This window comes from Bubalus bubalis, chromosome 24 (genome assembly GCF_019923935.1).
Source record: "Bubalus bubalis isolate 160015118507 breed Murrah chromosome 24, NDDB_SH_1, whole genome shotgun sequence".
Taxonomy (NCBI): Eukaryota; Metazoa; Chordata; class Mammalia; order Artiodactyla; family Bovidae; genus Bubalus; species Bubalus bubalis.
Genome location: NC_059180.1, coordinates 40616404 through 40641427, shown reverse-complemented (window position 1 = coordinate 40641427; position 25024 = coordinate 40616404). Strand labels below are relative to the sequence as shown.

Below are 25024 nucleotides of genomic sequence, written 5' to 3'. Positions count from 1 at the left end.
ACGTAAACCCAGAGCAGCCTGCTGCTGCGGCAGGGGTCTCTCTAGTTTCCAGGAGGCATCCAGAGGGATCCCCCAAGAGGGTGTGCCGGCAAGTCGTGGCGGGCCTTCCCGGTGATCCCCGGAGAGCCGGCCAGCTGAGGGGCCTGAGCAGGTGGCCTCATTGTCTGCCTGGGGGTGGGGATGGGGAGAAAGGAGGCTTGTGGGTGCGGTGGCTCCTGCCTGCACTGGCGGGAGCTACATCAGAGCTATGTGAGGATCCTGGCGAGGGCCTGCAGGGAGGGGAAGTCATCGTCCCGGGCGGCGTGCAGCGCCTGGTGGCTGCCCACATCGCCGTGCGCCAGCACCTGCTGGCAAGTGGGGCACACGCAGCAGTCCAGGCCCACCTGCCGGGTGCTGGCCTGCCACGCGCTCTTCCTGTTCTTCTTGGCCTTCGTGCTGGGAGGCTTCTCGCGGCCCCGGAAGTCCGTGTGGGCCAACAGCAGCTCCTGCTGCTTGGCCGTATCAGGCAGCAGCACCAGCAGCTCGTTGAAGATCTTCTCGAAGTTCTCCCCCAGCAGGTCCCGGCAACTCTTATAATACTGGGCTGCAGAGATCGCGCCCTGCCGGCCAGAGCCAGACCCAGTCACCCCCAGCCCTGGCCTGGGCCCCGGTGGCCGGGCCAGCCCCCCACACCCCTGCCTGTCTGACCTGTCTGAACTCCCCCGAGTAGCTCTTGAACTTGCTGAAGCGGGCGTCATCGCTCTGCAGGAAGTCCCTGATGGACTGGATGAGCTGCAGGTTCCTCTCTCGGAAGTTCTCAGGGACCAAGTAGGCCCGGGGCACAGGCGTTGGCCTGGGTCTGAATCGGAAGGAGGTGGAGGCTTCCGCCTTTGGGGAGGCCCAAGGTGAGGGCACTCTCCCCTGGGGGCACGGGGCCAGGGGCCCGCCCACACTTACGCTTTCGTGGTGGTCGTAGTGCTGGGGACACAGGCCGGGTGGGGGCTAGATGGAAGGCCGGAGAAGCCGGGGGGTGGCTTGCTGACGGGGGGTGCCAGGCCCGGCGGAGGCGGGGTGCCCTTTAGGAGCACCACAGCATTGAAGCCTGCGGGGCGTGGGGTGCACGGGAAGGTCCCAGGATATGACCTCACTGGTCAGGCACAGCAGGCCCTGGTCCCCTCTTCCCACACGCCGCCCCTCCCCGCAGAGCAGCCTGTCCCCACAGAGCGGGTCCGGGGCCCGCTGACAACGCCAAGGGCCGGCACGCATGTTATGCTCCTCATGGCAAACCTTGGCCTGAGTTAACTGCTTTGTCCTCATCTCCAGAGGGTGCCAGGACTCCCCGACTTGCGGAAAAAAAGGTCGCAGGGGAGCTATACGGCGGACCACGGCCATGGGCTCACAGGCCTGCCACCTGCATCCAGATCTGGCTACCAGGCTCCGAGGCAGTGGGAAGGGCCTACACGGGCCTCCCTGCCCGCCTGCACCACTCTGGGCCGTGAAGGGCCTACACGGGCCCGTCCGCCCACCTGCACCGCCCTGGGCCTCACTCCACTACCGCGGCCCCTTCCCAGGGCCCCGCAGCAGGCCTGGGCCCAGCACACCTACCTGGGGGTGGGGGCATCCTGGGTGGGCAGGGGCCACAGAGCGCCGGGAAGTCTTCCTGGGGCGTGGGGCAGGGGGGTGGCCCCAGGGGCCTTGGGAGCCCAGGGGGTTCCTTGGGGGTGCTCCGAACCGGGGCCGGCCCCTCTGAGTGTCCATTGACGATGACGGCGGCGGGCCCCTCAGCTCTGCCAGGGGGTGCCGTGGGGGCCAGCTCGGCCCCAGGGGGCCCCTCTTTGTCAGGGGGCGGGGGCGACGCGGCACCTGACTTCTCGGAGCCCACCTTCTTCTTCTTGCCAACCTTGGTGAAGGTCTGGGTGGCGGCCCCGGCCAGCAGGGAGGAGACGGCGACCGTCGTGGGCACGCTCCGCAGCTCCTGGGCCGTGAGGCCCGCACGGCCATCCTCCTCCACCTCCTCTGCGGGCGGCGGCCCACCCTTTTTGCCCCCCTTTCCCCCCTTGCCAGACTTCCTGGGGGGCTGGCTACCCCCGCTGGTAGACTGGGACCCCGGGGCAGGATGCGCCACCTTTTTGCTGGCCCCACTGTTCCAGGCAGAGATGAGGCTGGTGGGGGTACTGCTAGGCTTGGAGGCAGAGGACACCAGGGCAGGGAAGTCTTCCTCCTGAAAGGTGGTCCTGCCCCTGGCGGGCACAGGGTAAGCCAGCGCCAGCCCCACAGGGCCTGGGGTGGCTGCCACGGAGCTCGAGGACGAAGCGGAGGCACAGAGACTGGGGAAGTCTTCATCCTTGAGCTTCGAAGTGGGGGGCGGGAGAGTGCTGTGCAGAAAGCAGACAGGGGTCAGCGGCCTGTGGGCTCTGGCCTGCCCTGCCCCCCGGCCCTGCAGGAGCCCTGGCATCCGCACCCATCCTCCCCAACCCTTGGTAGGAGCCCCGAGCCCCACACGCGTGTACTTTGGGAGTGTGGCTCCTGCAGCTGGGCCAGTGGTGGAAAAGGCCTCCTGGCTCACAGGACCGTTGGCGGAGGCTTCCTTGGGACCTGCGAGACACACGAGAACCCTTGTCAGGGCTGAACAGTGTCGAGGGGGCAGGATCAGGCCTGACGGGGTGACCAACTGGAGGGCAGTGGCTTCTCACCGACCTTGTGGTCAGGAGCCCACGTCCCGCCTGTTGGGCCAGGGTGGGCCTGCCTGCAGGGGAGCTGCTCACCTGGGCCCTCGCCCGGAGTCCGGGCTGGGCGCCGGGGGCCGCGGGCCTCCTCAGGACCCCGCAGCCCCGCCTCCTCCTTCTTGGGCCTGCCACCCTCTTCCCGGTCCTCAGTCCTGCGCGTCTCCTGCTGCTGCTGCTGCTGGGTGGCCACCGAGGCCCGGATGGCAGCTGCCACTTCTCGGTCCTCTTCTTCCCTGGGATGGGGAGGCCTTCAGGCTGGGCCAGGCCCAGAACTATAGCGACGCGACGTAAAGGGCTGGGGAGGGGCCTCACCCCGGGAAGCCCGGACACCAGAGGCTGGCCTGCCAGCAGCCAGCGGAACAGGTGCCAGCCCGGCCTTCCCAGGCAGGCGAGAGCACTGTGGGGACAGCAGGACCACCTCCCCACCAACCTCAGGCTCTGGCGCCCGGCAAACACCCAGCCCAGTTCTCTGGGGCAGCGCCTGGGTACCACAGATGCCTCGGTCCAGCTGGCCGCGGGACAGCCCAGCCAGAGCACGTGCCTGCCACGCCAGGGCCTCCTGGCACACCTGCACTGTACCCCCGAGACCGGGGCCCCTCACACCCCAGTCTGCAGGGTCATGGTGTCCCTGGTTAAATGAGCAGAGAAAGGAGAACACCCGATTCAGGACACCAAGTGACCCTGTTGCCATGCCCGGGACACAGAGGCCAGAAGGCCAAGGTCCCTGACCCAGCGCCTGTCTCAGCCCAGCTGTCCACACTGCCCTGGCCTCTGGTGGAGCCAGGTGGACAGAGGTCCTGGCGGCTCGCAAATCCTCCCACCTCTTGTACCTCCAGCTTCCTCGGCGGCTCTGCTGGGCTCCGCGGCCACTGGCCCGGCCTGTGCGGCCCTGGCGGTTGTACCTGTCCAGCTCCTCGTAGTCCTCACCGCCGATGACCCCTGTGGCCAGCACACAGCCAGTCAGGCCCAGGCCGGACCCTGCAGAGGCCTCCCTCTGTACCACAGCGTGGACCCGAGGGGCAGGCAGAGACGCCTCTCAGAGGTCACAGTGGCCCCAAACCCCTATGGCCCGCACATCAGGTCAAGCAGGAACTGGGTTGGGAGAGGGGCCTGGGCCTCCTGACCCAGAGAAGAGGCCCACGGACCCGCGCACAGCAGAGCCGAGGCCTCTGGGAGCCAGGACTCATGAAGAGCTCCCGTCCGCACGTGCTCAAGGCTGTGTCCCTCGTCCCTGCTGATGCTGAGGGGTTGGGTCAGGGCCTGGGTCTGAGGCCTGCAGGGTGCACAGGCGGCGGGGACCCCGCTCACCCTCGCTCCGGCGCGAGTGCCGCGGTGCATAGCTGAACTGCAGGTCGATCTGGCGGTTCTGGCGGGCCTCGGCGCGGCTGCGGCTGTGGCAGGCCGTCTTGTGGGCCTTCAGGTCGATCTCCGTGCGGAAGGCGTGCGTGAACTGCTCGGTGCTGCAGCGGCCCTCCTCGCACAGGAAGTGCTTCTCGCGGAAGTGCTCACGCAGATACGCATAGTCACTGCAGGGACCGGGTGTCAGCAGGGCCTGTGCCGGCCCGCCTGATCCAGGAGTCCCCGTGAGCCCATGCCCACCTGTGGCACTCCGGGCCCCACCGCACCCACCTGTAGTAGTCCTGGGCCCCATCCGCGTCGCAGAAGTGGCAGAAGTAGTGGTCACGACGCAGGTGCTTGAGCAGCTCGTCGTTGTCCAGGTAGCGCTCGTCACAGAACTTGCAGAGGGGGTGTCCGCGGTGTGAGGTGTCGTCGGGGTCCCCCTGCATGCGGTGCCGAGCCAGGTCCTTGCGCGAGTACCACTTCCGCTCATGCGTGAAGATCTGCGGGAAAGGGGCGCTGGGCACGGGCGGGCTTTCAGGCCTCCCGCCCCTCCCAGGCTCCACAGCGCAGAGGGCCTGTGGTGGCCCGCGGAGTGAGGGGCAGGGCTCCGGGAGGCGGGGCTCCGGGAGGCAGCCTGGCGGGCTCACCTGCAGGTGCCTGAGGCACAGCTTGCAGCAGAACAGCTCGTGCTGCTTCCGCATGTGCTGCTCCAGGTCCCCAAAGAGGCTGAAGGGCGGCCGCTCAGGACAGCGGGGGCACTCGTGCTGCAGCAGCTGCCTGGGGAGACACCGGGCCAGCCCCCCCGGACACTCAGCGCCACCGGCCCCAGGGAGCACAAGAACCCCACGGCTCCCGCCGCGGCCCTGCAGACACCCCGGGAGCGAGAGCCAGGAGGGTGGGCGCTCCGACTGCTGTGTCAGATGGCGCCGGGGCCAGAGCCGAACAAGGCCCCAGTCCAGGAGACGGCCCCCCACCTGGAAGACGGGGGCTACCCTCAAGACGACCGTACCCCTCATGGGGTTTTTCCTCTACAGGTGAAGAACCTGACTCACACCAGCTCTGGTGCACCTTACAGAACCCCGGAATTCCCCCACCACACCCCCCACCTCCACTACCACCTCAGGAGGGGGCTGTGAGCAGCTCCGTTCCAGGAGAGCCCGCTGACAGGAACCAGCCGCCAGGCCCTGACGTCGCACCCCTGAGGGAGGCGAGGAGCACAGGCGGGGTGAGGTGGGTCTGTCCGTCCCACCGCAAAGCGCCCGCAGACCCGCAGGACCCCGGCCGAGAAGTCCGCTCTCACCTGTAGAGGGCAAACACTCTCCCGTCCATGAAGTAGATGTCATATTTCTTCTCGTGCTGCAGCTGGTGTAGAGGAATGGTGGCAAAGGCAGGGAGAGTCTTCCCGAAGACCACCTGAAACCAGAGCCAAAGGGACCGCTGGGCAGGCTGTGGACGCCCACTGCAGGGCGCTGTCGGGTCGAGAGCAAAGGGGGCACTGAGGGCCCCTCCTGGGAGGCCCCTCTCCCCACGCCCGGCCAGACCCCCGAGGGCGGCCGTGACAGAGAGGCAGCAGCCGGCTACGCCTCCAGGGGACAGCGACCCCACCCACCCCAGACAGACAGGCTGCCTGGGGACAGTGACGGATCAGACAGCCGGCCACCAGGGGCTCAATCACACGGGTGCTGAGCACAGGACAACAAGCCTGGGAGGAAGAAGAGACAGTCCAAGGAGCAGCCGAGGAAAGAGTGGCTGCCGCCTGCCAGACTATATCAGGCAACCGTGCATCAGGCCTGGCCGCCCTCCACGCCCCCTGAGGCTTCCGTGATGTCACGGGACGGGGTGCCCCCCAGGACTCGGGCATGGCCCCAGCTGTTCTTGGCCAGCTTCCTGCCCATTAACTGCGCAGTCTGGGGGTGCCACACGGCTGACCTGGTGTGATGGACGTGAAAACTCTGCAGCTGGCCGCTTCTCAGGGTCTCTAGCACTCGGTAAAGCTGCTAGGCCAGACCGTGACGCGGGACAAGGTCACCCCAGCCTGGCCCCCAGGGCCCTCCTGCAGGCGCAGGTCCCCCCTGAGCTGACAAGAGCCCTGCAAGGAGGGCCCTCCCCGTCCTCCCCGCCCTGCCCTGCCCCTGCACCAAGACCACACAGGCCCACCTCCTCGCTCAGAGGCTTTCTGATCCACCTCTGCCCCCGGCCTGGAGCTGGCTACTCGCCTCAGCTCAGCGTCCGTGCCAGCACACCCAGGGGACATCCTCACCTCAGGAAAGGCCACATCAAGGTCACCCCTGTTATATTCAGGCCCAGCTACAGAGAATGTCTAAAATCAGAACAGCCATGAAATTGGGAGAGTGGAGGACTGGCTGGAGAGACTGAGTGGTTATGCCAGCCCCCACAGCAAGGTGGTTAAAACCGGTTCCTGGGGGCTCTGGCGGTGGGAGATGGGGAGCTTAGCCTCCACTTCTGAGGACATGCCCCATCGTTTGGGGGCAACCAAGCCTTGCCCCCTCCTGGCCCAAAGGAAGTGTCCCAGTCCAGCCACGCCCGACCTGGAGAACCAGGGGTGGGGGGATGACAGGCCCTGAAGACCTTCCCATCACCACACTGGCAAGCCAGGCAGAGGGACGTGGGGGCTGTGGCCCCAGCTACACCAGCCGTACTCCTGTGGCCTGTCTTCACAGCAGAGTCTTGCTCTGCCTCCAAGGCTCACCCTAGACCCTCTGCCCAGGATCTCCTGACAGGTCCCAAAGGGACGTAGGAAAGGCCTGGGCCACACTGGCCTCTTCTCGTGGAATCTGCACTCCAAGAGCAAGCCCACTCCCAGCCCTGCCTTCCCCCCACTCCCAGGGGTGCTTTTCCAGAACAGACCCCCATTTCTGCCTGGGGACAGGTGCCCGCAGGTGCAGGGCCCCAAACTGTTAAGGACCTGCTGGTGCTGCAGAGCACAGGAGCCAACCTCCAGGATGCCGCACCCCATGACCAGCCCTCGAGGGATGCCCCAAAGCTTCCAAAGTGTCCTGGGCTGGCAGACAACAGAGAAACGATATCCCTCCCCAGAAACCCCGGTGTGGGGAGGCCCCTCTACTCAGAGTTCCACTCTGATCCACCACAGGTGGGGTCTGTCCCTGGATGTGAGCACCCTCACTGGACCGGGTGACCATCAGCTTGGGGGGGTCTGTCTGGGCTAGGCGCACCTAAGCCAGGCCAAAGGGGGACGCTGGGCAGGCTCAGGAAGGGACTGGAGTACAGAAGAGGCTTAGGAAGGGAACGTGGCCGTGGGCACACAGGCTCAGGCCGTGTTCATTTGAGAATGAGGTGAGCAGGCTGGCAGGTGGCACGGGGCAACACTGACTGCCCCTCGCACACAGCCTGGGAGCAGCACAGGGCCCCCCAGGACTGGGCCAGACAACGGGCGGGAGCAGCCAGTGTCCCTGCCTCATGAGAGGGTGAGGTGAGCGGCAAGACCGGATGGCTGCACAAGGAGGAGGGTGTGGTGGCCTGAGACCCCCCCACCCCGGGGATGGGAAGGGTCCCAGGATAGAGGTACAGGCCAGGCCTAGACACTTGAGGATGGGCCATTCTGGGCAGCCCCTGGGTGGGCCAGGTAGTAAATGACCAAGCGGGAAAGGGTGCCCCTGGGTGGGCCCCAAAAGGATCAGGCCCCAATGAGAGGGAGAGAGGGACGAAAGCCCTTTTGGACTCCCCGACCAGGGGGGTGTCTGCCCAGGGCCTTGCTGCTCCCCACTTCCAGCGAGCAGGGAGCACTCACGGAGAGTGAGTGCAGAAGAGAATGGTGTCCACCGTGACCAGGGTGAGAGCAGCTCCCTGGGGAGGAGGGGCCGGGACAACAGGGAGCACGACCAGAGTCAGCAGGTCCGGCCTCCCTCCCAGTTCCTGCCTATGAGATGGGGCAGAGGGGCTGCACCAGGCTGTCTGCGGGGCCCCTCCTGCCTCAGACACATCCCACTTTGTACAGCAGCCCCATCAAGCCCTTCCGACATCCCCAGGATCAGGGCCAGGTGGAAAGCAAGAGGAGACTTGTCTTTTAGAAGAACGTGGCCAGTGGGAAAGACAGGACCGGGCAAGAGGGGGCAGGACCCCGGGACCTGACATCAGTCTCAGTCAGCGGCCCCGTGCCGCCACTGCCCACCAGCTAGGAAGGAGCCTCGGCCTCCACCATGAGCACCTGCTGGGCAATCTTGACTCATCAGCTCCTCGTCTGAGCAGCAGTTGCAGGACTGTCCCCCGGGTCGGCCAAGGGAGGCACAAGGTGAAGATGCAGGAATTAAGCAGACAGAGCTGCCCTGTCCCACAAAGCATCTTGGCGTGCTTTCCTTCCAATCTTTTAGAGGCTTAGTCCCATAGAGGAGGCAGAGGAGAGGCAGGGTTCAGAAGTTTCTGAGCAGGCATAGGACACAGGATGAATTCAGAGGACAGTGCAGGACTCAGCCAGGGAATAGGATGGGGGTGGGGTGGGGTGGATTCCAAGTCCAAGAATGGGAGGAAGCCGGATGAACAGAGAGGAGCATCATTTTCCCAAACTGCCCAGAACCTCCTCCTGCTGCCAAGCAACTCAGAGCAGGCCTGGTAGGAAGGCGGCTCGGCTGGGGTACCTGATGCCAAACCACACCCCAGCTGAAGCCAGTTGACAGTTCATATCCACGCCCCCTTGCCACAGAGCACCTGAAGGGTGTGGGACCCACAGGAATGAGAGAGGCCAGATGCTAGCTATCAGAGCCGTATATAGGTGTCTGCTTACTTCCTCCCCACTCCAGTATTCTCGCCTGGAGAATCCCATGGACAGACGAGCCTGGCGGGCTACAGTCCATGGGGTCTCACAGAGTTGGACCCAACTGAGTGACTAACACTTTACTTTCTCAATGAGACATGCAATGCCCAGGGCTGGAGACTCCGCTGCGCGTGCCTGCCTACCTGCCTGACTGCCAGGAAGCTACACGTGCTGGGAAACCTGGTCATTCAAGAATTACGTCATGTCACGCAAGCCTGGCCTGCAAGGCAGGCTCTGGCGTAGCTGGGAGGAACCTTCTGACTAAGACACAGACAGATCCAGTTTCACCGACTGCTCCTGCACCCTAGACCTCTCCCAGATCCGAGTCTGTCGCGCTCCACCCCATCACAGACTGACAGCATCTCCCAGTGTCTTCTTCTGGTAGGATACAGGCTATGTGCCCACAGAGCTCATGGGATTACAGCATTTGCTTGGCTCCTTTAACATAAAAGTCTACTTAAAAAAATGAAAAAGGGATGTCGTTTCTGCATCACTTGTAGGAAAAAGAAAGTTAGATTCCCTGACAGGTATCACCAGCCCAAGCTTTCCATTCACATACGAGGAGAGTTTCACAACTCTGGAAGCAAACAAATTTCAAAGCACAGCAAACCCAGAGAGTTCCAGCTAAGTGCCCCCAGCCAGCAGCTGGCATTGCAAGGAGGGTGGGGGGTGGGGGGATGATGCCCTCTGACCTCACTGGGACTTCCAAGTCTGAACAGTCTGAAACTCCCGCCCCTCCACTCTGGAGCCGAGCCCCCCCAGCTGAAACTGGCAAGGAGGATGAAAGCTTCTAACACTTTTATCCCCACCCACCAGGCACCCTGAGGAGACCTCAGTGGTTTCGCTTTCCCCTTGGGTGGCAGGTCTGAGTACAACAGTCACTTAATAGATGAAAACGCCAGTCTCAGAAGGAGTTCCCTCAGCGTCGCCCAGAGAGACCCAGACACACGGCTAAGCTGGAAACGCCCAGAGTGACCCTCTGCTCCCGGGACAGGTCGCCTCTGAAGGTCCCCACTTTCCCCGCTGCCTTCACCGGGATGGAGACCCCTGAGAAATAAACCCCGAAAGCCGAGCGAGTCGGGGAGCGCCGGCTCTGACCGTGCCCCTTCCGGCGGCCTGGCAAGAGTCCTAGGGGTCAGCAGGAAAGCCCGCAGGCTCTGGGCCCATAGGGACCTCGGCCACCGCCTGCCTCCCGAGCCCAGACGGACAACAGCTGGACCAACGATGGGGATCCCTCCTCCGACAGGCGGCCGCGCCGGGCCTCCCGTTTGGAAACCGGCGCCACCAGGCCTGCGGCCGGACACCAGGAAGGCAAAGTCCCCTTCCGGCTGCCGGGTGCCCCGTCGTCCTGCCGGGCCGCGCCCGCCCGGGAGTCCCGACACGCGGCCCGCCGGCGCGGCTCACCTGGCGCAGCTCCTCGCGGCACACGGCGCAGTACCGCTGCTCGCACAGCACCCGCATCTTGGTGGAGCAGCGGTAGCACACCGGGTGGTCGCAGCGGCCCAGCGCTGTGGCCTCCAGGTCCCCGCAGCACAGTACGCAACTCCCGCCGCCCCGCTCGGGTGCCGCCGCCGCCGCCTCCTGGGACGCAAGCCGCCCCTCCGGGCCCGCCGCCGCAGCCGCCGCCATGGTCCGGGATCCGGCCCGTTCCCGGCCGGCGCGGCACCGCACCGCACGGCCTGGCTCCCGGCGGGCCCGCCTCTTCCGGGGGCGACGTCACCGCCCCGCCCAGCAACGGGCCCGCCCGGCGGAAGTGCGTGCGCGACTTCCGCCTCTGCGAGGTGCGGGCTAGAGCGGCGACTTCGCCCCGGGCGCTCTAGGCAGAGGCGACCGCTTTGGGGCCAGCCGCCGTCCCCGCGCCAGGCTGCGAACATCCGGCTTCTCTCCGCCTAGGCCTCTGTCCTGGGCCCGCCCTCTCTTTTGGGAGCAACGTATGACCCAAATATTGATGGGTCATACTGTTGTAGCCACGCGTTCCGGGAAACAAATTTACTCAGAAGGACAATGCAGATAGTGAAGTGCAGTTTATTACACCAGCGGGCCCAAGGCAGAGTCTCCTCTTAACCAAGGACCCGGACCAGCATTTGTGAAAATCTTTATATCCCATGTGTTCTTGTCTGAACCCACCACTCCAAATTCCTTGAGACTTATATAAACAAAGGGAGGGTAGATATAATCCCAATAACACCATCATTCACGTGTTATGTGCTCAAGCAGTTAAACAATTGGCCAATAATCAATAAGCCCAAGGTTACACTCCGATAGGTAAGGAAAAATTTATGTCCTGTCCAGAGGAGGTCTAATCCTTCTGTTGTCGTTTCCATAGGCACTAAACACAGAGTTCAGAGTCCATTGGAGAGGTGGCCGAGCATGATCAGCATGAACAGGCCTAAGATGGAGTCCAGGCCCTATGAATTCTCTCTTCAATACTTAATACTAAAATGCTATTCATGGTTCCTCTGAAATTCAAGTTTAACCGACAGCCCTGTATTTTTATTTGCTAAATACTACGACCTTACTAGGAACCCAAATCTCTCTCCAACCCAGATCTTATGTTGTATTTGGGACAAACAGGGGCCTGGTCATCGGGCACACGTGCGCGCACACACAAACACAATCCCTATCGGAAAAGACAACATGTGGTGACATCTGTCTCTGAGCCAGGGGTGGACATCCCCAGTCCCACTAGAAAAGGCAGGTAGAGAATGTGACCTCTTCATGGGCAAGTTGACCTCACCCAGCTGAGCAAGTTGACCTCACCCAGCTGAGCCTGGGGTCTTGAGGCAGAGAAATAGCAGGACGGGTTTGCAGATTGAGGGTAGTGAATCCAGGGGCTTTGGGACTCTGCAGTATGTTTGGGGCCTCCTCAGGCACACTCAGGACCTCTCTTCTGCTGTTAAGGGAGGTTGGTTCAGATCTGAACCCTTCCAGAAAAGAGGCAGTGTGTTGTGGGAGGATGAGCTTGGACTGTAGAAGCAGAAATGGGCTGGCAACTCCAAATACGTATTTGCTGGTGACCTTGGTCAACTTGCTGAGCCTTTAGCTTCCTCGTTTGCAAAACAAGGATCATCATACCAATTAAACCTGGTGGATTGGCCATGGGCAGGTGTCATCTCACCCTCAAAAAATCCCACTAAAAGGACAGCAAAGGAATAAAAGACTTTCCATGAGCACAAAGAAGAAGAAGGGGCCAGCAATGAGTGAAAGACGCAAGCAAATTGTGAAATGACAGAGAGCAGGTGGAGGGTGACTGCTTTTCATTTTACAAAGCATCCTTAAGACCTTTGGGGGAACTCCACAGAGCAGTTCACTGAAGGTGGGGTTGAAAAAGGAGTGCATGGAAGTTGGTGCATTGACTGGGCACCTGGGCCCTTCCCTGTATCCATCCAATCCTCCTCCCACTCACTGTTGGTGGGAAACTGGAGGATTGTTCACTGAGGAAATGCACCACCTCAGAAAGAAGATCTTTATACCCCATTAGAGATTGAAAGGCTCTTGGTGCCCAGCTGCCCTGCAATGAAGCTCACCTCTCAGCAAGCCACGCCCCTTTGAAAGGAGCCAGCCTGTCAGGATCTGACTGGCAGCCAGCGATCTGCAGACTCAGGAGGAAAGCCTGCGGTGTGAGATACAGGGACAAAAACAAGCAGACCCAGAAAGCAGAAGGAAACTTTGGGGGGGGGGGGGGGGGAAATATATATATATATATATATAAACCTTTGGAGTCCTTTGAACAGCAAGGAGATCAAACCAGTCAATTCTAAAGGAAATCAAACCTGAATGCTCATTGGAAAGACTGATGCTGAAGCTGAAGCACCAGTACTTTGGCCACCTGAAGCATGGCCAATTTGAAAGTGTCCGGTCTTTGGTGCTCAGCCTTTTTTTTTTTTTTTGGTTTCCTATTGCTGCTGTAAAAAATTACCACAAACATAGTGACTTAAAACAATGCATATTTATTATATTACAGTTCTGGAATTCAGGAATTCAAAATGAGTCTCATTGGGATAAAACCAAGGCGGGCTGCATTCCTGTTTCCTTGACTTTTCCAGCATCCGGTGGGCTGCCTGCTTTCCATGCTCCTGGCCCTTCCTCCTTCCACAAATAGCATCATTCCAGCCTGTTTTCACTGTCACCTCTCCTTCTCTGACTGCCTCTCTCCTCCACACTGGGGAACCCTTGAGATTACATTGGACTCACCTGGATAATTCAGGATGCTTTGCTTATATTGGGTTGGTCAAAAAGTTCATTCAAGTTTTTCTGTAACATCTTATGGGGAAAACCCACAAGAACTTTTTTTGTCAACCCAATATGAAGTTCAGTTGACTAGCATCCTCAATTTTATCTGCAACTTGAATTCTGCTTTACCATGTAAATAGTCACAGCCTCCAGGCATTAGGGCACAGACATCTTTGGGGAAGGGCTCTTTTGCTGCCTACACAGTCACAGATGCTGCTCCCCATCCTTCGGGGCCCAGGACAGCCTCACAAATGCCAACTATGCTGAGGTTGAAAAAATGCTGATGAATTCCGCTGGGGACTTCTGTCTAGGAGTAAAGGGAGCCCCCTGGTGGTGGTGGTTTAGTCACTCAGTTGTGGACTGTAGTCCAACAGGCTTCTTTGCCCGTGGGATTTCCCAGGCAAAAATACTAGGGTGGGTTGCCATCTCCTCCAGGGGATCTTCCTGACCCAGGGATTGAACCCGGGTGTACTGCATTTCAGGCGAATTCTTTACCAACTGATTCATCAGGGAAGCCTGAAAGGAGCGCCCTAGGGCACTAAAATCCTTTCTACCTTGATCTGGGCTCTGGGCACATAGGTGTAGGCATATGTAACAAATGCAGTTAAGGTGTGCATACTTTACTCAAAGCATACCTCCTTAAAAAGACCACCCTTTGGTCCGGAGTTAAGAATCTGCCTGCCAATGCGGGGGTGGGGGTGGGGGCATGGGGGACACAGCTTCGACCTTTGGCCTGGGAAGATTCCACATGCCCCGGGGCAACTAAGCCCAAATGCCGCGATTACGAAGCCCACGCACCTAGAGCCTGTGCTCCACAACGAGAAGCCGGTGCACCGCAACGAAGAGTAGCTCCCAACTGCTGCAAGTGGAGAAAACCATGAAGACCCAGCACAGCCAGAACAGAAAAGACCACCCAGGGACTGCCCTGGTGGTTCAGTGGTTAAGACTCCATGCTTCCACTGCATGGGATGCAGGTTCAATTCCTGGTGGGGGAACTAAGCTCCCATAAGATATGTGGCATGGCCGAAAAAAAGACCACTCATTTTTAGAATAGCAGTTGTTCGTGATTTCAAAATATGAAGGCAAATACTAGGAGAAATAGCTGAAACAGTTGGAAGTCATTGCCCCTGGAGGGCAGGATGCTGATGTGAGGGGGTGGAAGAGAGGGCACTTACTGTGCCCCTTATACTAGCATTTGACTTAAGATGTATGGTGGTGCTAGTGCTAAAGAACACGCCCGCCAATGCGGGTAGATGTGAGAGACGCGAGTTCAATCCCTGAGTGCGGAAGATCCCTTGGAGAAGGAAATGGCAACCCACATGGACAGAGAAGCCTGGCAGGCTGCAGTCCATAAGGTTGCACAGAGTCAGACACAACTGAAGAGACTTAGCACGCGCGCCCATGTACAATCTTAATAAAACATGCCTTTTCCTTCTCCAAGGGATCTTCCCGACCCAGGGATGGAACCCAGGTCTCCCGCATTACAAGCAGATGCTTTACCCTCTGAGCCACCAGGGAAGACTTAATAAAACATAATCATTTTAAATGACGAAATGGAGAGGTTTTCATATTTGCTGTGTCATTAGGATGGGGTTCCTGTTGGGGGAGGAGGCAGGTGCTGTGCCTGGAAGGGGGAGTATGAAGCAGACATGGTCCCAGCCCCCTGGAGGGCTTGGTCCAGTGTCAGGGGAGGTGATGTGCAAATAGCATCCATGGTCATCCAGCTTCTAGAAGGGTCTGTGTGTGGATGGAAGGTGCAGTGAGCCCCAGAAAGACCAGGCAGCTCTCATGGATCATTAGGGCCACTACCTCCTCTGGCAACACACTTTTGGCTCCAGACTTCTAGGGGGTGGGGGGCTGGCAGAGCCCTTTGTCCCTGGGCCCGTGGGCTCAGTGCTGGGCAGGGCACAGAGACCCTCATCCTGAGCACCCCAAACTGGGAGCCCCCAGGGACCATGAAGCTATTCGGTGCTCTTCTTCCTCCCCCGCCCTGGGCTCCATCCCTGCCTGCCTTCTGCACACCTCCACCTGACAGGCAGCCACCGACTCTGTCCCAACTGGCCCTCCACCTCTCACCTGCACGCGGACATTTTTCCTTCCCTCTAGTTCACAGTCATAAGCCAGCCGGAAGGATTGCTGGTATTTAAACTTCAGACACTGAACATTCCGTTGTGCACGGCTTTTTTTTTTTTTTTTTTGGTCAGGTCAATATGGCATTTTCAGATTTATCCACTCTGCTAACTGTAGCTGTCTTAAATTTTCTAACTGCGCAGAAACCTCCATTACCGCATCGACCACGATTGATCAGCTTTCACATAGATGACGTCCTGCCTGCAGACGCTTCCTGCCCGCTGCCCGCAGTCCCCTGCCTCCTCTCAGCAGGGAGTGGGCGGCAGTGCCAGGGGACCCTTGCGTCGTGCCGCGCTACCCGCCCACCGTGCACTCCAGGCAGCTCTTGAGGCCAAGGGGTCCCAGGAGAGAGAGGCAGCGGTGGGTGGAAGGGGCAGCTTTCCACTCGGCCCAGTAGTCCCTGCGCTCCTCCAGGCCCCTCCAGGCGCACAGGCGTCTCCCTCTGTGCCCCCGCCCTGCCTGGACCCTGCACCATCACCCCTCCGTCAAAGCATCTTCTCTGACAGGTTCGGGGACTAGGCAGCCGCTGGCACAGCAACAGTAACAGATGTTAGCCTCGCCATTTACCTTCCCTGGTGACTCAGACAGTAAAGTGTCTGCCTGCAATACAGGAGGCCTGGGTTCGATCCCTGGGTCAGGAAGATCCCCTGGAGAGGGAAATGGCAACCCACTCCAGTACTCTTGCCTGGAAAATCCCATGGATGGAAGAGCCTGATAGGCTACAGTCCGTGGGGTTGCAAAGAGTCGGACACAACTGAGTGACTTTACCGGTTACTGCATGCCAGGTACCATGTCAAGACCCAGCCTGGATTTTTAAAAAAAATTTTGACCATGCCACATGGCATTCAGGATCTTACTTCCCAGACCAGGGATCAAACCCATGCCCCCTGCAGTGAAAGTGCAGAGTCTCAATCACTGGACAGCCAGGGAAGTCCCAGCAGCCTGGATGTTTAGTGCTCACAGCAAGCTGGTCAGGAGGCTACCATTACTGTTTACCAATGAGGAAACTGAGGCAGGAGTGCCTCCCCCCACACCCACCAGCGTCCAGCCTGGGGCACTGAGCTCCAGGGAACGTTTCTCAGCTGCTCCACAGGGCCTTTTTGGGGCGAGCCGACGGCTTCCAGATCCCAGGGGATCACCAGACCTCTCTGCCCCTCCTGCCTCAAAACCAGGGGCCTTCCTTGGCACCTCTGAGCCCCTCTGGGCCTCTCCCAACGTGCAGGTCTGAGAGGAAGGACAGACCCAGACTGTGCCCGCCTCCTGCCCCAGATTCGCCCCTCCTTCTTGCTGAAGTGACAGGCAGAGGGAGAGGGGAGGCTTCCATTAAGCACTGTAGCTGGGGTCCTCAAACTGGAACTCTCAGGCTGGGGGTCTAGGTTGGACCCCACTCTGTCCCCAGTGCTTACCCAGGTGACTGGAGCAAGTTAATTTCCCCCAGGCCTTAGTTTCCTCTTTGGTAGATGGAATCAATAATTGTCCCACCTTGTGGCATTGTTTGGGAATCTCCCAGGTGGTGTCAGTGGTAAAGAACCCTCCTGCTAATGCAGGAGATGTAAGAGATGCGGGTTCAATCCTTGGGTCAGGAAGATCCCCTGGAGGAGGGCACGGCAACCCACTCCAGTATTCTTTTCTGGAGAATCCCATGGACAGAGGAGCCTGGCAGGCTATAGTCCATAGGGTGGCAAAGAGTTGGATATGACTGAAGCAACTTACCACGCATACACGTGGCATTGTTTGGAGATCAGAGTATGATAATTCAGGATCCCTGGTGTCTGGAACTTAGAAGGTACCCCGTGAGTGGTGTGGTTGCTGGTGGGGTGCGGGGGGATGAGGTCTGATTATTTTGACAGCTGAATCCTCCCTGGCTTAGGGCTCAGGCAAGAATGGGTCAGGCCCTGACATCTTGAAAGAGGCTATTAACCCCAGGCTGGCAGAGAGGGATACTCCAGTAGAGTATTCAGACAGGGACTATTTAAGCAGGATCCTGAAAGATGAGTAGGAGTTTGGTCATAGATTGAAAAGCCCAGGGTGTCCGTCCCAGGCACAGAAGCACAGAAATGGGCCAACTCGTGGATTGTTGGGTAAAGCAAAAGAATTGAGACTGGTCTGGCCAGAAAACATGATTTTAGGGGATCATAGACAAAGAGGAGGGCTTCCCTGATAGCTCAGTTGGTAAAGAATTCACCTGCAATGCAAGAGACCCAGGTTCGATTTCTGGGTTGGGAAGATCCACTGGAGAAGGGATAGGCTACCCACTCCAGCATTGTTGGGCTTCCCTTGTGGCTCAGCTGGTAAAGAATTCGCCTGCAATATGGGAGACTTGGGTTGGATCCCTGGGTTGGGAAGATCCCCTGGAGAAGGAAAAGGCTACCCAGTCCAGTATTCTGGTCTGGAGAATTCCATGGACTATATAGTCCATGGGCTTGCAAAGAGTCAGACAGACTGAGTGACTCTCACTTTCAGTCAAAGAGGAGGCTGGAGGTCTGCAGAGCTTTATCTTGCCCAGGGCAGGGGCTGGGGGTAAGAGGGACTGACTCTTTATTCTGGGAGCCTAATCCTAACCACTGTCTCCTAACTAAACTTGCGGCTGCAAGCACCACCACCTAGCAGCAGCTGGGAAGTAGGTTGGTGGGGAGAAGCTAGGGGTTAGGGAGCAGAGAAGAGGGTGTGGGCACAGATTTGAACTGTGTTAGGTGAGGGCTTCCCAGGTGGCTCTGGTGGTAAAAAGCCTGCCTGCCAATGCAGGAGACATAAGGGACACAGTTTCGATCCTTGGGTCAGGAAGTTCCCCTGGAAGAGGGCATGGCAACCCACTCCAGTATTCTCGCCTGGAGAATCCCCATGGATGGAGGAGCCTGGTGGGCTATGGTGTATGGGGTCTCAAAGAGTTGCACAAGCCTGAGCACACACAGGTGAGGATAAGGAACAGCCGTCAGGGGAGGAGGCAGGCAGAGGGGTCTTGGTGGCGCAGAGGGCCCCCACCAGTCAGCTCTCCTGCTTTCCCCCTGGGGCGCTGCTGGCCCCCTAGTCTGATCTGCGTGTGCCCCACCTTCCTGTCCCCATCCCTTCGCCTGGCAGCTCCTCTCCTTGGGGACAGAGGAAAAGGGGCACGAGACAGGGGAGGAGGGGAGCCCCCAGACTGGGGAGGAGATGAATTCCAGGGAAAAACCCACTCAGCCAGGGTGCTTCAGGAGCCCACGTCCTGCGGCGCGGCCTGGGCTCCTCTTCTCCCTTCATCCCGCCCCCACCCTTTAGGGAGCCAGGCAGGTACCGCGGGGGCGAGCAGGGGCGGGGCCGCCGAGCAGTTATAGCCGGACCCGCGGGGCCCAACTCCCCGCCTGCAGCTCCCGCACTCCGGCTTCTCCACGCGGCGCGCACAGACCCGACGGAGCCAGTGCCTGGTCCGCGCCTCCGGGCGGACGTCGACGTGAGCACCCTGGCGCGGGGCACAGGGGTGCGGGGCCCGGGGCCGGGGGCCACCGCCAGCCGCCGGCTGCTCGCCCTGCTGTGGCTGCTGCTGCTACCGCCGTCCGCCGGCGCCTGGTACAAGCACGTGGCGAGCCCCCGCTACCACACTGTGGGCCGCGCGGCCGGCCTGCTCATGGGGCTGCGCCGCTCGCCCTACATGTGGCGCCGCGCGGCCGGGCCCTTCACCTGGGACACCTTGGGCCTGGGCGCGCTGCCCCAGGGGCCCTCTGCCAGAAGCACCCTCTCTCCGGGGCCCGCGGCCCTCGATGCTCTGCTGCTTCCCTCCGGAGCTCAGAGACTGTGGGAGGCGCGACGCAGAAGCTCCGGGGCCGGGCTCCAGGTCAGTGCGCCTCGCAACCTGCGCGCCCCGGAGTCCGCGCGCCAACCCGAGTGGCGGCCGGGCGCCTACTCCTGGATCTTGGCGGAGCAGGCCAGGTACGCGGGGAGAGGAGGGGGACAGGACGCCAGCAGACGGGGGGGGGGGGGGGGTCTCGGGAGATCTGAGCCGTGCTGTCTGCCTGCCCGCAGGGCACCCAACGACCTTTCTATCCCCGACTCCGGGGAAGGCTCTCCCGGAGCAGTGTCTACGCTTCCAGCCCGGGGAGTCGGGGGAGCGGTAGTGGAGAGCGCACGGCCCTCTCCCCACGGGCCTCTCTGTTCTTTCTAGAGCCTTCGGAGAGTCTCCGGCTCAGCCACGGTCTGCGCAGGGAACCGCCTTCGCCAGCCCCCGCCTCGCCCCTAAGCCGTCCTGATAGCCGCCCCTGCTAGCGCCCCTGCGCCTGACCCAGACCGAGTGTCTTCGGCCAACAGGCCGGCCGTCTGTTCAATAAAACTCGCCTAGTTGCCGCGCCCCCGCGTGTGACCCCTTTCCTCCGAGTTGTGTACTTTGTCATCTGGCTCCGAGGCGCAAACTGCCGCGCCCACGCCCTGGCAAATGTCAGGAGCCCTCCCGCCCGCCGGCCTGCCGGGGGACGCGTTCCCACCACCCCCCAACCCCGCGCCTCCTCCCGCCCCACCCCTGCTCCGCCCTCTCTGCTCCAATCCAGCCGAGATCTGCTTGTCCTTGCGGGGCAGAAGCGGGGCACAGGGGCAGAGACACTGCTGGGGGCTGGGTCCCCTTCTCCCTTTTCTGCCATTGCTGCCCCTCCTTGTAGGGGGTGGGGTCATAACACCAGGGTCCCCAGGGAGGGGAGGGGGTATCTCACAGTGGTGGGGGGGGCGGTGTCCGGCTGCCACATCAACGTGTGCAGAAGAAGGAGAGCAGCAGCCCCCATCCCAGCCTCCCAGGAGCCCCACAGGGAGTCTCCTCACTGTGCCCCCTGGCCAGCCTGGGGAGAACGTCTTCCCCAAGGGAGCAGTATCTTAAGACCTGGCAGCCCATCCCCCACCTCCCAGCGTTCATTTGAAACCTGGATCTCTTTGGAACCCCTCCCTCCCCTCAGCCAAGCGCTGCCAGAGAGGAAGTGGGGACCTCTTGGCCCCCTTGCCACGGCCATGCTCTCTTCCTAGGAAGGAAGGACCTCCACCTGACACCCCCTTGCATCCTCAGAGGCCCCTCAACTGCTAACCCCCTTCTGCATTTCCAGTTATTGTCCCCAGTCCCCCGTATAAATGTGTTCTGCCATTTTGCAAGGGCCTCCCTCCATCTGGGTCCCTTGCCAGTGGTCCCCTCACTCCACCCTTCTGCTCCCCCTTCAACCCTCTTCAATATGGGCCTGGAGTCCCACAACTGTCCTTGACCTTGGAGTGCTTGGTCACTGTGCCGATGCTGTCTGGCTGCCCTTGGAATCCTTGTTTGGCTATGTGGCAAGGCAGACCTTGGGGCACCCAGCAAGGACAGGAGGAAGGGTGGCCTCTGGTCTGTCTAGCTCTTGGCTTTGGAAGGCCCACGTGGAGCCAGCCCCCATGCTACCCCCTCTACCCCGGCCTTAGGAAGCACCTTCTGGAGGTATCTCCCCACTGGCAAAAGCCTCTCATCTACTGGGTGCACCTTTCTCCCACATGGCCTGCTAGTGTGGGTAGTACTCTGTTTGATTCCACCCTTCCAATTCTTATGGCTCCCTGAGTCCACTCAGTTTTTTTTTCCGTCTAGGATCTGCACTGGGGGAAGTCGCAGACCACTCAGGTCAACCTACTGCCCCACCCCCCCCAAAGTTCTTGTCCCTGCTCTTCACTGAACATGGGTGTCCTGACCTTGTTACTACCTCCAGTGCAGTACACCTTAAGGGCTCCCACCACTCATGAAACGGAATTCCCACTCTGAGGCCGGGCCCTGTTCTCCTCTCATTCCTCTCTCCCCTCCCCACACAGTCTGCAGGAACTCCTGGAAGATTTCAGAGTGGCCCTGTGGCCCCCTCTGCCTGAGCACTCCAGGGCCCCAGGCCAGGTTATATGCCTCTCCTGGGGGCTGCCCCAGCCCTGCATGTCCCCTCGCTAAGGTACACAAATCTGCTTCCCTGGGTCTCAGCGATGCCTCCCCGGTGCTCACCAGGGCCTGACGCCAAGTGGCCTGTGAATGTTTGGGTCACTCAGTGAGGGGCTAGATTTCATGTTGCCTGGAGAAGACGCCCAAGCAGAGCCCATGGGGAGCTCGGCAGAGGCCCTCCTTCTCTGTCTACCATCCCCAGGGCGGCCCTATGCTCCAGCAGTGCTCACAGCGCTAGGGCGCGGGCCTCACCCGAATCTCCCATCGGGCAAGGCTGGAGCCGTCAGAGCCAGAAGGGTGGGACCTTGGGCGGCTCCCTGGACGCTGCAATCCTACACAGGGCCGGCAGGAGGCGCTGCGCGGCTGCGCTCCTGGGCTGCAGGCGCGGTCCGAGCCTCCGGCGACGGGCGGGGCTGGGGCGGGGGGTGGGCGGGGCTGGGGCGCGGGGTGGGCGGGGCTGGGGCGGGGGTGGGCGGGGCTGGGGCGGATGGTGGGCGGGGCTGGGGCGGATGGTGGGCGGGAAGAGAACCGGGTAGGCGAGGCAGGCCTCCGGGGCGTCCCCCGCCGAGGGTTTTGGGCGCCTCCGACCTCATCGGTCCTCCGACCTCTCGGTTCTCTCCTTCTCTTCCCGGTCCTCCTGTTCTCATCTCTTCCCGTTGCGCTGGTCCCTCCTGCTCCCCTCTGGGGTTCTGAAGAGAGGCCTGGCGAGGGCTGAAGGAAGGGGTTGTGAGCGAGGCCTGGTCATCCCGCGAGGCCCTTAATGCCCATTAGGGAGGCAGCGCCGGCCCGAGAAGCGCAGGCCCGTTAGCCGGGCGTCAGACTAATGGCGGCCCCCACCCCCCACATACCCTCAGCCCTCCCCTCTGGCAGTGACAAGGCCTCTGCCCACAGGCATGCCCCAGAGTCTCTGCCCAGGCCCAGGCTCTGCCCCATCTCCCCAGGGAGGTAGGTTCAGAGGTCAGAGGGAACCCCTTTCCCCGAAACAGGAGCACAGGACAGTCCCAGCCCAGGTCGATCAGGGGAGAGAAGGACTGGAAGGTCTGTAGTACCTCCTGTCCCTCTGTCGCACCCCAGCATGCCTACATGGCACAAGTGGGTGAGTGCACCAGTGTGAGGGGGTGGGCATGACCCAGACCTCTGCTCAGCTGCACCTGACTGCCTGCCCGCCCCTCTGGCTCACCACCCCAGCCCCAGCCCCAGCCCAGCACCAGCGACACAGCTTCCAGCCCAAACACCTCAGGGCACGCTTCCAGGCCACCTCCCAGGCTTCTCCCTTTCCCTGGCGGCCTGGCCTCTCTCGTCTCACACTCCCGCAGAGAGAGGCTAAAGGAAGAGGCCTGGGAGAGTTTTCCAGAGAGCTGCTCAGAACCATTTTCACCTTCCCTGTGCCTCTCCTTCCTGCTCCCCCTTCTGAGTTGGTCCCTGCAGGTAGTGTGTGTGTGTGTGTGTGTGTGTGTGTACGTACACACACACACACACGCACGCGCATGATCAGTCATGTCCAGCTTTTGGCGAAACCAAGGAATGTAGCCCGTCAGGCTCTTCTGTCCATGGGATTTCCCAAGGAAGAATACTGGAGTGGGTTGCCATTTCCTTCCCCAGGGAATCTTCCCAACCCAGGGATCCAACATAAGTCTCTTGTGTCTCCTGCACTGGCAGGCGGATCCTTTACCACTAGAGCCCCCCCGGGAAGCCCCTGCAGGTAGTAGCTGCTGCATTTATTCTGAAGCTGCTACCCACTCACTTTGCTGCCAGTTCTGATGTCGTCTTTGTTACTCTGTTAACCTTTCTTGGTACTTCCTTGGCTTTTCTTTAGCTTTGGGGCCGCCTTTGTGATTCTGGGAGGCAGTGTTCCTGGCCCCTGGCTGTGAGCACATCCCCTGCTTATTCCACCCTCCAGGGGTGCTCTGTCCCCATCCATCTTCACTCACAGGCTGAGTCCTAGGCTGCAGGTTGATCTGAGAGCGTCTGCCCTGTAGAAGAGGAAGAGGTCTCCAAGCATCCTGACCCAAGGGACCAGGGAATCCTACCTTCCCTACCCCTTGGTCTGGGGGGGTCTCCAATCCAGCCACCTCCCTCGACTATGGTATGGCCTCAGAGCATACCTGGCAGGTCCTGGGTTGCTATAGGGTGACCCCTAAGCCCCACCTGCACTGGGGGGTGGGATGGTAGATTGTGGACCCCCACTGTCCATACTCATCCTCATGGACTCCAGGCACTGTAGTACCAGGTTGGGTCCAGGGAGGCCAGTCAAAGGCCAGACAGGCAGACTGTGGACAGACAGATGGACAGATGGAGGTGGCTAGTCAGGCAGGAGCTTACAGCAGCATAAGCGAGGAACTCAGAGGTGGGGGTGGGGGAGCAGCCTTGCTGTTGCAGCCTAAGTGGCTTTTATGGGCAGCAGCTCGGGTGTGGACACCCAAGGGGCTGTGGCCCAGGAGGCTGCCTAGCGGCGGGCCGTGCTTAGCCAAGGCGAGGAGCCCAGGCTGAAGGCACTGGTGAGGGAAGAAGGAGCGGCAAGGACTGGGCCTGAGCGAGCCTGCTTGTGCCCTCATGGGGAACTGTCTGGGCTGGTTGTGCCTGACACCTGGGGGCCAGGTAGGTTCAGGGGGCTGAGCAGGGCTGGGAGGGGTAGGTTGAGGGTGAGCCTGCAGCTCAGCTGGCTTCCTGTATGGGTGACTGAGAAAGCTGGAGAGTGTGGGCTTGGAATTGCACCCCCCATCCCCGAACCCTGCATGGGTCTCTTCCTTCTCCAGACCTGTTTCCTGTAAAATGGCCTGAGCCCTCGAGGGTTGTTCCGGGTAGCATGTACTCAGAGAGACACACGAAGAATAAGCAGTTGTCCATCGGTTGGGAGAAGGGGGCATTCATTCTGGGGGAGGTGGAGGGAGGGGAGGGGAGGATGGGCTCGGGGGCAGGAGGGTCTAGCTGGCACCCAAGCCATCAGCGCATTTCATCCCAGGTCTAGAGGAGGGGGGCAAAGACCCTTTCCTTCCAGCCAGACAAGTGCATGTCATTCCCTCACCCTTTGCAGTCACCCAGCGGGCCTGGGGTGGGCAGGGACAGGAGTGAGGGTCCTGGTAGAGGGAGGGGCTGGTAGGAGGAATATTTACTGGTCCAGCACAGCACAGATGGGCACGGACACTCCTGGAGAGGGCCAGGAAGTCACTCAGCCTGGCCTCCAGGATATAGGGAGGGGCCGCTGCCTGGTCAGTTTCAATCCCCTCTTTTTGCCTCCGGGACCATCCTGGCACTTGGTGATGGGTACGGGAGGGATCCTGATAGAGGAACGGGGCATGGGAGAAGGGAGGGGGCTTCCCGAGGAGGGTGGGCAGAGCCATGGCCCTTGTTCTTACCCTGTGGCCCCTGGGTGGGGTCCTTCAGCCTAAGGACCGTTTCTCCGGCCCTTCTCCCACCTCCGGGGCCTGCCTCCATTCCTGTGCTGTTCATTTAGTAGGTGCGTGGTACTAGTGGTAAAGAACCCACCCGCCAATGCAGCAGACATGAGATACGGGTTCGATCCCTGGGTCGGGAAGATCCCCTGGAGAAGGAAATGGCAATTAACTCCAGTATTCTTGCCTGGGGAATCCCATGGACAGAGGAGCCTGGCAGACTACAGTCCACGGGGTCGCAAAGAGTTGGGCACGACTGAAGCAACTCAGCACTCACCCAGTGTTACTGGCATAGGAAGCAAAGGCACTGGCGCTAAGGAGGCTGCCCAGAATGGGGGCTAGACATAGGGGTCGTGGTGATTCGGGGGGTGCCCTGGCCCTGCAGTCTCCCTCCCGGACTCCCTGGGCTGGCGGGGCCCGAGGCAGGGGAATGGCCAGGGTAGCTTGGACCCGGGGCGGGGGCGGCCGGGCGGAGGGGGCGGAGAAGGGGCGGGCGCGGGGGCGGTGCCGCAGCCAGAGCCCGAGCCCGAACCGGAGGCGA

The 25024-nt window shown here is 60.9% G+C and overlaps 2 protein-coding genes across 2 annotated transcripts; one reads left to right on the top strand and one right to left on the bottom strand.

Moving 5' to 3' along the window:
• Positions 1–24: 24 nt before the first annotated feature.
• Positions 25–10546, bottom strand: ZNF598 (zinc finger protein 598, E3 ubiquitin ligase). Its single transcript, XM_025275756.3, has 12 exons — positions 10240–10546; positions 5347–5459; positions 4694–4823; positions 4335–4546; positions 4014–4231; positions 3527–3644; positions 2745–2938; positions 2490–2574; positions 1585–2354; positions 937–1081; positions 688–838; positions 25–599 (listed from the first exon to the last, which is right to left on the bottom strand). Exons 1-12 carry the CDS (start codon positions 10462–10464, stop codon positions 246–248), a joined length of 2715 nt encoding a protein of 904 aa, XP_025131541.1. The 5' UTR covers positions 10465–10546; the 3' UTR covers positions 25–245.
• On the top strand, positions 10463–19517 carry NPW (neuropeptide W). Its single transcript, XM_044935846.2, has 3 exons — positions 10463–10616; positions 18390–19101; positions 19334–19517. Exons 1-3 carry the CDS (start codon positions 10463–10465, stop codon positions 19416–19418), a joined length of 951 nt encoding a protein of 316 aa, XP_044791781.2. The 3' UTR covers positions 19419–19517.
• Positions 19518–25024: the final 5507 nt, after the last annotated feature.